Consider the following 14,132-nt stretch of genomic DNA (forward strand, 5'->3'; position numbering starts at 1 on the left):
ATAGAAAGCTATGTTGACAGAATCAAATCGCCCTACCTTGAGTGTCCAGTAGGGGTCCCACAAGGCTCCATGCTCTGATGTTCTGTACATCAATGACATACCAAATAGGTAGGCGGATGATGCAGTGATTTTTACACAAGCAAAACATTTGCAAGATGCCTCTTGCATCCTAACATCAGCTATGACTCATGTGCAGGAAAGGCTCACCAACTCATGTCTTCAATTAAATTCAAAAAGAAAAACGTATACATGTTATTGAAATGTCAAACTAAGATAATGCACTCTAATGCTTTCCTAAAGGGGGTAGAGCTTGACATAGTGAAAGAGTTTAAGTATCTTGGTGTCATTCTAGACAATACACTTATTTCAAAAGCATGGTGAAAATGTGAAAGTTCAGGCAAATCAGGTCATCTCTGCCAGTAGATGCGGCAAGAATGTTCATGCACACAATGATCTTCTCACATGTTGAATATTGTCTCTCACAGGTGTAACAATACTCAAACCAATTGAATCACAAAAAGAACGTTTTTGACAGGAAACTGTTCTCATCATCACTGCAACATCCTTGAGAAACACACAACCCATTGAGGTTTGATCATTTTACAAACTTTAAATATACGTGTTCCATGTATAAGATCTTGAATGGAGTCGACCCCCCCCCCCCCCATCTTATATACACGTGAAGGTACATTTTATATCAATCTTATATTTTGCAAACTGTGTCCTTCCCCAAGTGACGTTGTAGGCGCGTCCCAACCATAGCACTGCCATTTCCTGTCAAACAGGATATAGCTAGGCGATGTCCAGTGAATCATCATCCCTGCCCTGTTTAGCAACAGCCCCCCCTATCTCGCAAGGCTTGCTTGTAACATAGGTGTTGCACATCCTGTATTCATGGCTCACTTCATCAGATGCTCTGTACTCTGTTTTGAACCGGAGACTCTGCCTGGCATACCTACAGTACATGAAAACATCCATTAATATGTATTGTCTGACTTATGGGGTCAGATCAGCAATACTTAGATATGCTTGATAATAAATACAAGCTCTGATGTTTTCCTGTACATTCATACTTCCATACATTACATTGTCATTTAGCTGACGCTTTTATCCAAAGCGACAAAACACACACTGGAAATTCTTTGCTAAACATGAAACATCTAGTGATCGTTAACACGTTTTACTGTTTATTGCATCTAGAGCATTATATATTTCATTCATAATACACGCTGTACACAATATACAGTATCCACACAGGTATACAAGTACATTTTCTGACAAAATAAGCTCCACTGGTGCTTCCATCCTTACCAACATCTGCTGCCTGCCTGCATTCACACACACACACACACACACACGATCAATGCTTCAAATAGTGGTTGTCAACTTTCTTAATCCCATGGCACACTTACAAGAAACACGGTTTTCTCGATTACTCTGAGATGTGACAGAAAGGCCAGAATGATTATACTAAGTGAACCTTACCTGTACGCGTGAATATAATTCGATTTCAAGAAATGTACTTATTTGTAAATACTTTCTGTTCTACGCTTTCTTCATCTCAAAGCAAAATCTGAGCCGACTCCATCTCACTGTGTCTCAGCAGGTTGAGAAGCACTCCTTTACGAAGGGTAGATGTGAAGGAGTGGTCTACAGATCCCACAGCCCGGACGAGTCTATTCTTTCCCCAATACATTTCCAGTTCCGCGTTCGTGTTCTGCGATCTGATTGGCCACATACGTTTCTGGTGTGATCTGATTGGCCACTGACGTTTCTGGTCATGTGACATGTGCGCCCAATCGCGTGACGAGCTGTGTCTTTGCCCATTTCCGGGTCTAACAGCCTGAAAACTACCTAACGCCTAGTTTATCACTGGTTAAGCTTAGGCGACTCTTTCGAAGTTGGTTAAGGTTAGGTTTGGAATCAGGGCTGGCGTTCTATCGCCCTGCTCTAAGACAAACTCTAACCTTAACCAACTTCGAAAGAGTGCCTAAGCTTAACCGGCGAAAGAACTTGCCGTCACACGATTGGCGCGACCAGAAACGGCAGTGGCCAATCAGAGCGCAGAAGGCGAACGCGGAACTGGAAATGTATGGGGAAAGAATTCAGGCAGCCCGCACAGACGTTTCCATTTTTTATTTGTAGGGAGTGGCTAAAGTTAGGGTTAAAGGTGCTGTAAGTGGTATTTTCTTTGTTGAAATAAGTGGTCCACATGTTAAAATAATAGCTCTACACAATAGCTCTAACAGCCATCACTGATATAGAGTGTCTGGTCAGTAACATGGGTCTCCCAGTCCATCCACTCTGTAGTAAACAGAAAATAAATGTTCTGGTATCGTGTTTCCACTTTATCCAATCAGGAGAGAGAACTCCATACTGCAAAAATAAGAAATGAAAACAAATATGTTGAAACAAGTCAAATAATCTGCCAGCTAATTTGGCTTGGCAAGATTTCTTGAAATAAGTAGAAATGTCTAGGGTTCTCTCTCCTGATTGGATTTACAAAGGGACTTACAGCGCTCACACCACCAGGTACAAATCACCCTTATTTCAGTCATATTATAGACTGTTTCAAAGTGACAACAATGACATTCTAAATTAAAAGAACCCAAGTTTACTTCCTGTTGCAACAGTTGACAGGAAATACATTTGGGTCCAAACGGTTTCCTAGCAACAAAATTCCAGTGAAACTGTCAATAGCCTTTTCTCTCCCCCTTCTGGGTGTTCCAGGACCTGCTGCTTTGGATGAGAATGGAGATCCTATAGGACCATTAGATCCATCCATCAGTCATTGTCTCTTTTCCCCCCCCATCACTCCTTGCTGTGTTTCCTCCAGGGCACTGCTTCCTGTGTTTACTCCAGGATATTGCTGGCTTCGGGAGGTATGAGGCCAGCTGCCGCTAATCGTCGTTCACTGGTCAAAAAGTTGAAGGTCGCACATGCGTTTGGCTGGAAAACAGCAGGGATGAAAAGAAAGAGAGATGCGAGTTAGACGTAGAATTCGTGGTGCAGGGCCAGGTGTTTTAAGAGGTCATGGGACATAAATCAAGGTACGCCTTACCGTGTCCTGCACCTCCACTGCGATGCCTTTGCTCTTGAGTAGGGCTAAGACTTTTGGATTGATTCTCTCCACCCGAGATCCTGTTCCCAGCACCAGAACCTCTGAACGAGACACGACAACACCAGACAAAAATGAGAAGTGTTCATATCAAACAGAAAAATCACAAATCCACAAATTTAGAATAGGCAACTTTTTCTTGGGTCAGTTTGTTGCCGTGGTTACTCGGACAAGACTTTTGACTTGAGTGGCCGTGGTTTTGGCCTACAAGCTTGCATTTGTTTTAGTCCTTTTCTGAAATATTAAACTAAAAGTATTAACTCGTTCAGGTGTACGATTTTACAGGCGAGATTAGAACTTTGAGGATGGAACATTCTAATGATGATGCAACAGTGGCACCTGGTCATCCACACCTATGGGTTGTTTTAAGATAAGATAACTATTCCTTTATTGATCCCCTTGGGGGAATCCGGGCGTCATAGCAGCATGGGGGAGGGGAGGTACAGGCATGGTTTTCACTTGCGCCATAGTGCGTCCCAAATTCAGTTTACACGGAATACCTACTTACAGACACACAATGGTCACTGCAAAACGCCTACACAGGGGGCACTTGTCAGCAGGCAATGTCCCTCAGTAAGCATTCCATACGATTTAATATGTGTGTGTGTGTGTGTGTAGGGGGGGGGGGATAATGTACTTTCTAATAAAAAAGATTCTCTTTACCAATTCGCGGTTCAAGCATGTGGAAAAGCGAGACACTGTCCTCTGTAATGTCTTCAGTACGGCCAACCTGAGAGAGAGAGAGAGAGAGAGAGAGAGAGAGAGAGAGAGAGAGAGAGAGAGGTGAGAGAAAGAGAGGGGTGAGAGAAAGAGAGGGGTGAGAGAAAGAGGGGGGGAGAAAGAGAGAGAGAGAGAGAGAGAGAGAGAGAGAGAGAGAGAAAGAGATTGGAGCAGTGAACAACGCAACATCTCATTACGACTACGAGCGCAGCAGAGCTGTGAATGGCAGCAGGTTACACAATGTACTCCTCCAAGTGTCTTGACATGTGGAGGTTTGTATAGAATCATCCTTACATTCCACTGCAAGATAGCTGGAGGCAGCACGGCGCAGGGACCCAGGACCACGTTCCCGTCCACGTTGAAGCCCCTGGGACTGTAGCCGTAGATCATAGCGGCTGCTCCCGGCTCCTTCTGCATCACAGTCACCGTGGTGCGCTGGTACATCTCATCATCGCTGGGACCAAGTCTGTGGCCACGAGACAGCGCGGGGCTGGACCGTAGCAGAGGAGATAGACCTAGTTAGTTAGTTAGTCACAGTATAACCGCTATACAGCTCTCCACCATACAGCTGCACGGTGGTGTAGTGGTTAACACTGTCCACGCCGACACAGCAAGAAGGTCCTGGGTTCGATTCCCACTTGGGGACCAGGTTGCCAGGTACCCAGGTGGGGTATCTCCCAGGCCTTTCTGTGTGGAGTTTGCATGTTCTCCCCCCGTGCTCGCAAGGGTTTCCCCTACAGAAAAAGAGATAAACCCAATGGAAAAACATGCAGAACAGATTGCTAACGCTGTCGCATCCCTAAGGGCATGCGTCCACCTATCTCACAAAAACGCTGGCAGTGCGCCGGTAGTACTGGGGGTGGAGCGCTGCAGCGCAAGCCTTTGTCTGAATATGCGCCCAGCGCATCGCTCTGTAAAGTTCCGAAAGTTTCAACTTTAAAACGCTGTGTGCGGCCGCACAAAAAAGCTGAAATGCGCTGAAAAAAGAAGCTGACTGCAGCGCATTTCCTTATAGGCCGCATACGCTCCCTCCCAATTGGAATACATTGAAAAAAGACGCTTACGCCAAGAAATATGAGGCAGGTGGATCCGCACCCTTATGAAGAGAAGCCCATGTCTGCTCCCTGCCCTTGGGGGGGAAGGGCGACAGGAAGCGCAGAGAGGCATTTCATCCGCGGAGACCCAATTTATGTGTGTTCCTGTGTGTCACCCATCTTCAACCTGAAGAAAGTGATGCCGTCCTTTTTTCAGCACATCGCCTGCTCCACGAGAGGGAGGAACACGCTAGACCACTGTTATTCCCCGTTCAGAGCCGGCTACAAGGCAGTAGCCGCTCCGCCATTAACGGGATCTTCAAGCTCGAGTGATCACAACTCCATCTTGTTATTCCCCGCCTACCAACAAAGATCACGTGACGCCGTCGTGTCACGTGAGACAAAGAAGTGGACTGACGAATCAGAGGCCACGCTCCAGGAAGTGTTAGCAGACACGGATTGGGATATGTTCCAAGGCAGCGCCAGTGACGTCAGCGAGCTCGCAGACACAGTGGTGAGCTATATAACAACAATAGCTGATAGTATCGTCCTCACGAAAAAGGTGCGGGTTTTCCCAAACCAGAAACCGTGGGTGGACAGTACTATTAGAGCAGCTCTGAACTCTCGCACCACCGCTTACAACCTGGGTAGAGAGTCATGAAATATGGAAGAGTATAAGGCTTCAGTCTATACTCTACGCAAGGCTGTTAAACTTGCTAAGAGGACATATGCTGACAAACTGGAGACACAAATGGCACAAAACGACACAAGAGGATTATGGCAGGGACTGAAGACAATAACTGACTACAAAGTCAGCGCCCCCTCAATGGGGAGCGACGACGCCTCCCTCGCGGACAAGCTCAACTCTTTCTACGCTCGGTTTGGTGTAGACAGTGGCGCTGCTGGCTCTCCGGCTAGTGATCAGTGGTCCCTGCCTGCTTCAAGATGTCTACCATCATCCCTGTACCAAAGAAACCCTCCCCAACATGTCCAAATGACTACAGACCGGTGGCTCTCACCTCTGTGGTCATGAAATGTTTCGAGAGGCTGGTCAAGGACCACATTTGTGCCTCCCTCCCCAGTGATATGGACCCTATGCAATTTGCATACAGGACAAACAGGTCCACTGACGACGCGGTCTCCCAGGTACTGCACAGCACCCTCTCTCACCTTGACCGTCAGAAGGGGGGCTATGTGAGACTGTTGTTCATTGACTACAGCTCAGCGTTCAACACCATAGTCCCCACCAGACTGGTGGACAAGCTGATCGAGCTGGGTCTGAGCTCCGCCCTGAGCGCCTGGGTACTGGACTTTCTGAGTGAAAGACCCCAGGCGGTCAGGGTGGGGGGTCAGACCTCCAACACCATCACCCTGAGCATCGGGTCCCCCCAGGGCTGTGTTCTGAGCCCCCTGCTGTACTCACTCTACACACACGATTGTGTGGCCAAGTTCAGCTCCAACTCCATAGTGAAGTTCGCAAACGACACGGTGGTGGTGGGGCTGATCTCGGACAACGACGAGAAGGCCTACCGGGAGGTTGAGGTACTGGAACGCTGGTGCCAGGACAACAGCCTGCTCCTGAACATTGGTAAAACCAAGGAGCTGATCGTGGATTATAGGAGAGGACAGCAGGAGACACACACACCACTGATGATTAACGGGGCTACCGTGGACAGGGTGAGCAGCTTTAAGTACCTGGGGGTCCACATCTCAGAGGATCTGACATGGTCAACAGACATAGACACAGTAGTAAAGAAGGCGAAACAGCGCCTCTACCACCTGAGACCGTTAAGGAAGTTCAGAGTATCGGGGAAGATACTCCAGTCCTTCTACTCAGGAGCTGTAGAGAGCATCTTGACCGGAAACATCACTGCCTGGTATGGAAACAGCACGGCACAGGACAAGAAGGCCCTACAGAGAGTGGTGCGCTCAGCCGAGCGTACCACGGGTATTGCACTACCTCCCCTGCAGGTTCTATACAACAAGAGGTGCAAATCCAGAGCCTGCAGAATAATGAAAGACCCCCACCACCCCAATAACAGCCTGTTTCAGCTGCTGAGGTCAGGCAGACGCCTGCGAACCCCAGCTACTAGGACAGAGAGGCTTAGGCTCAGCTTCTTCCCCCAGGCCATCAGAGTCCTGAACAATGAACATTGAGTACCACAGAACACTGAACTATCCACACATAAGCACACATGAGCACACACACGACACACACGACACGCACGCTGTGCACGCTCACACACTAGCAGCCACTTTGACACTTTAACATGAGCGGGCCGGGCACACACTCATGCCGCACACACCCACACTCAGGGACCGAAACTAAAGCCCGCCGCCCGCCAGGGGCGGGCTGTTTTTACCTTTGGCGCATGACACTTAGAGGACTGCCCGCCGTGTGGCGTGTAGACGTGTAGTTCATAACTTCATAACGATACTCTTGTGCGAGTACAGATTATAGCCGCTCGTCTTTTTTTTCTCCGCCGCGAGATCGTTAAAAAACTACAAGTCCCACATCGCACTAGGTCCAATCACAGTAGAGTGACGTGACTGGTTTCATGAGAAAAAAAGCAAATGACCAATCGGAAGCTATCTGGCTTGTTTACTTCATCTGCTCTAGTCTATATCGGACCTCCAAGAGCTAACGTTACTGTTTAAACAATGACCCAGTCAACTATTCACTTTTAGTTTAATACATGACGAGGCATTGTCTAACGGTATCTAGCTGGCTAGCTACTGATAGCTGCTGATATCAACAAATGCTCCAGCAATAGTCTACTCGAGTGCATAATACCTCCGGTCCCTCGTTAGCTAGCTTAGCTAGCTCACGTTGATCCATATGTCCCAGTAAACTAAATTGTCTTAACGTTATCTACCGGGCTAGCAGTAGCTACAGATAGCTCCTGATATCAATGTCTTATAACATTGATTGAATGCGTATTCTAGCTGAGGGCATGTTGAATGTGATTTGACAAAAGAACGGTAACGTTATAAATAGGTCCAGCTGCATCGCCGGAGAATCCTTGCATGCTGAATGTAGGGTCTAGCTGAATATAGGGTCTAGCTGCAGGGCCGGAGAATCCTTGCTGGAGCTGGAGGCTACTCAAGTATACACACAGACAGTGGAGCTGTTTGCAGATAGCAAGCATTTTGACTTATTGCGTGGTGGCGATGTCTCGCAGATAATACAACTACAAGTATGATTATATAATATATATTTTATTTAAAAAAAAAAATTATATAAAATATATATATATTTTTTTAATCAAAAAAAATTGGCAGGTAAGAAATATGCTTGGCGGGTAGACTCTTCCCATCTACCCGCCACTGGCCGGTGAGTCAAAAAGTTAATTTCGCTCCCTTCCCACACTTATTGCCAAAAGGAAAGGCCACTTTAAATTAGTATTAGCAACATTAACAGTGTATTGCACTACCAAAGCTACCTAGCATGTCCTATATGCTCTGTAAATAACTATGTACAAATGCCGAGATGTCACACCATGTTGCCTGTTACCTGTTATTGCACAATGTTTTTTGTATTGGATTCTATTATATGTTGTAGTACCACTGTATTGCACATCGTTGCGGGCAAGACCACCTGCATTTCATTGTATACTCGTATGCCGTGACAAATAAAACTCTTGACTTGACTTGAAATCTTACATGTGTGTTGCTGCATGACAAATAAAGACTTCTTTATTCTTTTAAGACTACTAAATGTTTAATACGTTTTGTTTGTTTGTTGTGTAAGATCATGTACAGGAGGAGCCAATGTGCCTAAAGAGCTGATCAAGTTATTAAAATCATATAACACAACACACATAAGACAAGAGAAAACACACAAATGAACATGAAAGTAAAAATACATTTGGCAACTAAAATAAACAATAGTAGCTGAAGTCGGCACAGCGTGAGACCCAAACACCTGGTTCACACACCTGCAGTCTGAACATTGGGCTCAATGTGGCCTTGAATAAAGGTGTCACAGTGTTTATCCTGCAGGCTCTAATCTCCATGGAGACTTCAAACCGAACCCAAAACCACCAGGCGCTACGTGACAGAACAGATGGCTTATGGCATAGTCTATGAGCCAGGAGATCCTCCCAACTGGCATGCTGCTGAAAGGACTGAAGCAAACACCTTCGGGCGCTTTCTGCAGGGAGGAGCCAGGCAAGAAAACAAAATGTTCTGTAAATAAAGTCATACAAAGGTGATTCCCACCCATGTTTGCTAGTTGTTATTAAAGATGTTACATTGCACACTTGCACTCAACACATAGCCTACCGCAATATTCCAACACAATTCTGCTTTGAAACAGAGCACAGTGCAGGGTGTGGGTACCAATACGCTGCAGTAACAGGAGTATTATAACAAATTCTGTTTTAAACCAGACTCCCAACATGTTGAATGTGTTCAAATAAACGATTGATTAGGCCTTTACCATTTGTCTCTTTCATGGAAGTTCCATAGATAAGAAAATTATTTGAAAAACGACCAAGTTAAAGTCCAAGTGATGGTGCCAGTAGGTCGCTGTCTCTTAATACTACTCGTGTGGCACATATGAATGAAAACACTGGTCAAGTATTGATGTGGCGACGATAGGACAACGGGAGTCTTATAGCTCCACCAGATGGAGACAGAAATACCACCTAAAACTTTTTATATTTTGGTGGAGTGTTCCTTTAACATCAAGAACCAGTTAGCCCTGAGCCAGAGGCAAACTGTCAGCCGGCCAAGATCGTTGGTGATTCTCATGAAGCCAACTTCAAACCTTGGCTTTGACTATTTGAGTGCCATAATGATTTAGAATGATAAAGCATGGATATAGATAAATGTTTGTTATGATTCAGTTCATTATTTTACTTAGATTTTACATTATTTAGGCTAATTGTTTTTTTTACTGTAACTCAATTCTCATTACCGCAAGATGTCTGCCTTTGTTTCACGGTGACATAAATAATGCTATAATAAATCAAGTAGGCTAAATCTACAAATAAAACTTAATTTTAAATGGGCAGTTCAGTTCAGGGCTCCGATTTTAAACCCTTAAAATTTTCCATATTGAATTTGTATACATGTTTGTTTGTTTTTTTCATCAAATTGCTCAATAAACGGCTGAAAATGGCTTAGCCGCATCTCTACACCTTTAACTTCATTGAGAGCAGGGATCTATGAATATGCAAATGGTCAACAAGCACCCATTGCAAAGTGGGCGACATGTTGTTGGCACAATTTGGAAATGCACAAACACAAACTAGGGATGCCCCGATCACGTTTTTTGCCACCGATACCGATCACCGATCGTCGTGAGCCATATCGGCCGATACCGATCCGATACCGATTGTTTTTGATTAAAAATAAATTAAAAATTATTTTATATAATTTTTTTTTTTTTTATAAAATATATATATTATATAATTAGACTTGTACTTGTATTATCTGCGAGACATCGCCACCACGCAACAAGTCAAAATGCTCGCTATCTGCAAACAGCTCCACTGTCTGTGTACTCTAGTAGCCTCCAGCTCCAAAAAGGATTCTCCGGCGCTGCAGCTGGACCCTATTGGTAACGTTACGGTTCTTTGGTCATTTCACATTCAGCAAGCCCTCAGCTCCAATACGCATTGAATCAATGTTATAAGACATTGATATCAAGAGCTATCTGTAGCTACTGCTAGCCGGCTAGATGACGTTAAGACAGAACTTTAGTTCAATGGGACATTTCGTTTTTGAACAGAGAACTAACGTCAGCTAACGCAAGCTAACGCAAGCTAACGGAGATATGAACATGGACTACTAGACTTTCTGGATCATTTGTTGATATCAGGAGCTATCAGTAGCTAGCCGGCTAAATACCGTTAGACAATGCCTACTAAACGTGAATAGTTGACTGGGTGATTTTGTTTAAACAGTAACGATAGCTAGATAGCTAACGTTAGCTCAGGTCGAATGCACTACAGACTCGAGCAGGGGAGCCTCCTCTCAGTCCTCAGTGTTTACAAACTTTACACGGGGGCGGGCGGGGCTAGGGAGGAGGAGCAGCGGCAGTTTGCAGGTCCTGTGTGTCTGAGACAGACAGCGAGTGAGACCTTCGCTTGATCGGTTTCCGCGATCGGCGAATATGACTCATTATCGGAATTCACAGATTGCATTTATACTGAGTATCGGCCGATAACGCTCGGTGGCCGATCGATCGGGGCATCCCTAACACAAACCACTGTTTTTATCTTTTTGTTATGCCAAGCTAGCTGTATTCCAATGCAACACACTTTTCACTGTAACGTTAGTGTACTATCCATAGAATCCTCCTCATGCTCCCATGTTCCACAGCTTCCAGTGTTGTTTTCCTGCAACAAGTCACGCCTTTCAGAGCGAGATTTCAGTTTCAGTGGCAAAAACAAGCACTTTAGGTGGACATACTTGGTTGGTGGGAACCAATTTTTATAAAAAAATTAAATCAAGTTCCCTCAAAAACCACTTGAGGTCAGTTGAAACAGCGAGTACTTGAGTAATCGATTACTCATGCCCATCCCTACTTTCTGTGTATGCTGAAGATACAGGTGTCAAGTTACCACATATTGGACTATGAGAGGTATAAGGGCAACCGAACAACAAAAAGATGCCAGTGAGGGAATATGGTACGAAGCTCTTTCCAACGCGTGGTGCTTGTTGATAGTAAATGATGTCTTCTCGTTGAGTGCATTTAAAAGTTTTATTTTCGCTTGCAGAGTGGAAAAAGCAAAGCATAACATAAACTCTGTGTTTAAACTGTAACCTAAACAAATGACTAGTGCTGCAAAATAAACCTGAAAAATAACTCAAAACAACTGAAAACAAACAAAACACACCCGCTTGAAAAACTGTGTGGCTTCCCTGTGACTTTCCCCAATTCCCTGCCGCTGCGCACCTGTGACACACCTACAAATAGGCTGTGCCCGAGATCATCCGATTGGCTTATGCCACCTGCCCAGTTAATTAGTCAATAATCTCAATAACACCGTCACAATAACACAGCACCTTCATACAATAAAGTGACCACAGTAAAATCATCGAATTGGCTACAACAAGAGGTTTTACCTATTAGTGACATCACACATGCAACTCAGATTTCAGGGAAGTACAGAGAAGATCTCCCGCTCCAGGGGAATAATGTGAAAAAGGTGCTCTGGTCACAAGTTCTGCACAAATAACAATCTGTATCAAAGTCATGCCTCCAAGAGGAGTTAACCATTAACTAATTCTGCGCCATCGCTTAATGCGCCAGAGGGCGCTAGTATGCCAGTGCTTTAATCAATGGGGGGACTGCGAGATTTGCGAGTGCTTAAAATATATCTTATATTATAGCTATGGGTCTAACACCCGTCGATTGTCAGTGAGTTGCTTCCAGTCAACATGTACAAAACGGATTGTTTTTTCATCCGTACATTTCCGCTTTATACCGTTTTGAATATGAATATAGTTTTGGTGATTCTTAGTAATCCCAGGAAAAGACGCGATAATAGCCCTTTAGTGGAATACACTAAACAACGTTGTAATTTTTCGCCTGATTATCGAATCTTCCTGAAATCAACGCTAGATTATCATTATTATCCTTCCTCATGCAAGAATGAAATGGCCCTCGTAGCGCGAGGGCTCCCCCGCCACCTCCTCCCACTCCCACTCAACGGCACACAGCCACACAGCTTCGATCAGGGTAGAAAGAAATATCAGATCAATGCAAGATTTGATATATAGTGTCCTTACCTGGTATGTGATGTAATGCAAAAGAAATAATCCAATTATCTGATCGCCATTCCAAATACTGCTCGTGGAGGTCCGTCCCACATTACCGAGCATTACACATGAACGGGCAGGCGGGGTTACTGTTCCATGCCATCGTTGTAAAGGCCTATCTCGCCTGAGTATTTAAACCCCGCCCGCACTGCTTGGATCGTCCCAGAAAAGAAACTACACCATTTCTAATGGAGTGCAATACCAGCTGGAAGGCGTAGGCGGCGGTATTTGCCCTTTTGCGAGCTCAGACCCATTCCCAATGATAACATCAGGCTGGATGGATGAAAATGAATGGATATAGCTAATAAAAGAAATAACAACCAAAACCCGACTATACTCGTGATTGGCGCTGAGCGGTTGGCGAGTTAACCCGACTATACTCGTGACTGGGGATGAATGAATTAAATAAAAACAAGTTTTTGAGTGGAGGGGATCTTCCCTACTCTCTCACTTTGTCAAAATGAGAGAAGATTTGTCCCACACTACATAACTTCTTATATGCTGATGTGCATAGGCAGCATAGCTCAATAAATAATTAATATAATTAAAATGTGCATGTAACAGTACCCAAAATCATTATTCTGGGGATCACATATTTCAAATCAGAGGTGAAAGGTTGTTAAGACAAACTTTTGGTTTAAAAACAACAGTCTCCCATTCATTGTCTACAGAGCAGAATTAAAGCCTTGGGTTGTCCAATTTCTTGTGTCGAGAGAAAGTTGTTCATCGTCAAAACAAAACATACTGATTATTGAATGGGGCACTGACTAGTAGGTCAGAACTAGATTTTAAACCTGATTTTAGTATAAAAGCTCACACAACATTTATGAGCGAGTCCACAAAGTCAGTGCTCCATTCACCGTCTATGGAGCAGTCCCATATTTGATATCCTGGTGACACCACTCAAGGTTTCTTTCCATTTATGGGCCACGGGAATAACATGTGCATTCATAAAATCGGTGGCATCCCCCTTTAACTACCAGACGTTCTCTGGAGATCTGAGTCCGAGATCACGTCACAGAGGGCAGAGTGTGGTATATATATATAGCTATAAATCGCTCTAACGTTACCTTGCAACCCGAGTATCAGACACCTGGCCATACCTTGTGAAAGCGGGGAATGCTCGAGGAGTGAATGGCAAAGTCTGTCTTTGTCTGAGGAGGAATCTGGCACACATCATAGTAGCCATGTTGATTGGGAATCCAGGAACCCAGTGACAGCGGGTCAGAATTCAATGTAACACCGCACACTCGTTTCCGGCGACCTAGTGTCGAGCTTCACAAAAACACCCCAGTAATATTTCTTTATATTATTAGCTTGAGTTTTTAATATAACGTACAAGCCGTTGAGTTGGAGACAAATGTAAAAGCACGGCGAAATAGATGTATCATCTGCCATTGATTAAATCAGAGACCATTCAGAAAGGATACGGCGCAATTCATAGTAATTTCCTGTATTTTCATCACGTGAGCTACACACGGTGCGGC

General features: G+C 44.7%; 1 protein-coding gene across 2 annotated transcripts; it reads right to left on the reverse strand.

The window, feature by feature from the left end:
* Window positions 1–1,164: 1,164 nt before the first annotated feature.
* Window positions 1,165–14,051, reverse strand: ndufaf3 (NADH:ubiquinone oxidoreductase complex assembly factor). 2 transcript variants are annotated; one of them, XM_084316047.1, is made up of 5 exons: window positions 13,749–14,051; window positions 4,133–4,328; window positions 3,782–3,848; window positions 3,062–3,162; window positions 1,165–2,949 (listed from the first exon to the last, which is right to left on the reverse strand). In XM_084316047.1, the coding sequence occupies exons 1-5, from the start codon at window positions 13,832–13,834 to the stop codon at window positions 2,854–2,856; spliced, it is 546 nt and encodes a 181-aa protein (XP_084172173.1). In that variant the 5' UTR covers window positions 13,835–14,051; the 3' UTR covers window positions 1,165–2,853. The 2 variants fall into 2 exon arrangements, with proteins under 2 accessions (XP_084172173.1, XP_084172172.1); XM_084316046.1 differs by having other exon boundaries at window positions 13,716–14,051.
* Window positions 14,052–14,132: the final 81 nt, after the last annotated feature.

This window comes from Notolepis coatsorum (genome assembly GCF_963971535.1).
Source record: "Notolepis coatsorum genome assembly, chromosome: 6".
NCBI classification, from domain to species: Eukaryota; Metazoa; Chordata; class Actinopteri; order Aulopiformes; family Paralepididae; genus Notolepis; species Notolepis coatsorum.

Coding starts and splice junctions, on each gene's coding strand:
- ndufaf3 (XM_084316046.1), bottom strand. CDS start 13,834: ATGGCTACTATGATGTGTGCCAGATTCCTCCTCAGACAAAGACAGACT. Junction 4,329..13,715: donor TCTGATACTCGGGTTGCAAG/GTAACGTTAGAG, acceptor GCTACGGTCCAG/CCCCGCGCTGTCTCGTGGCC. Junction 2,950..3,061: donor CAGTGGAGGTGCAGGACACG/GTAAGGCGTACC, acceptor GCTGTTTTCCAG/CCAAACGCATGTGCGACCTT.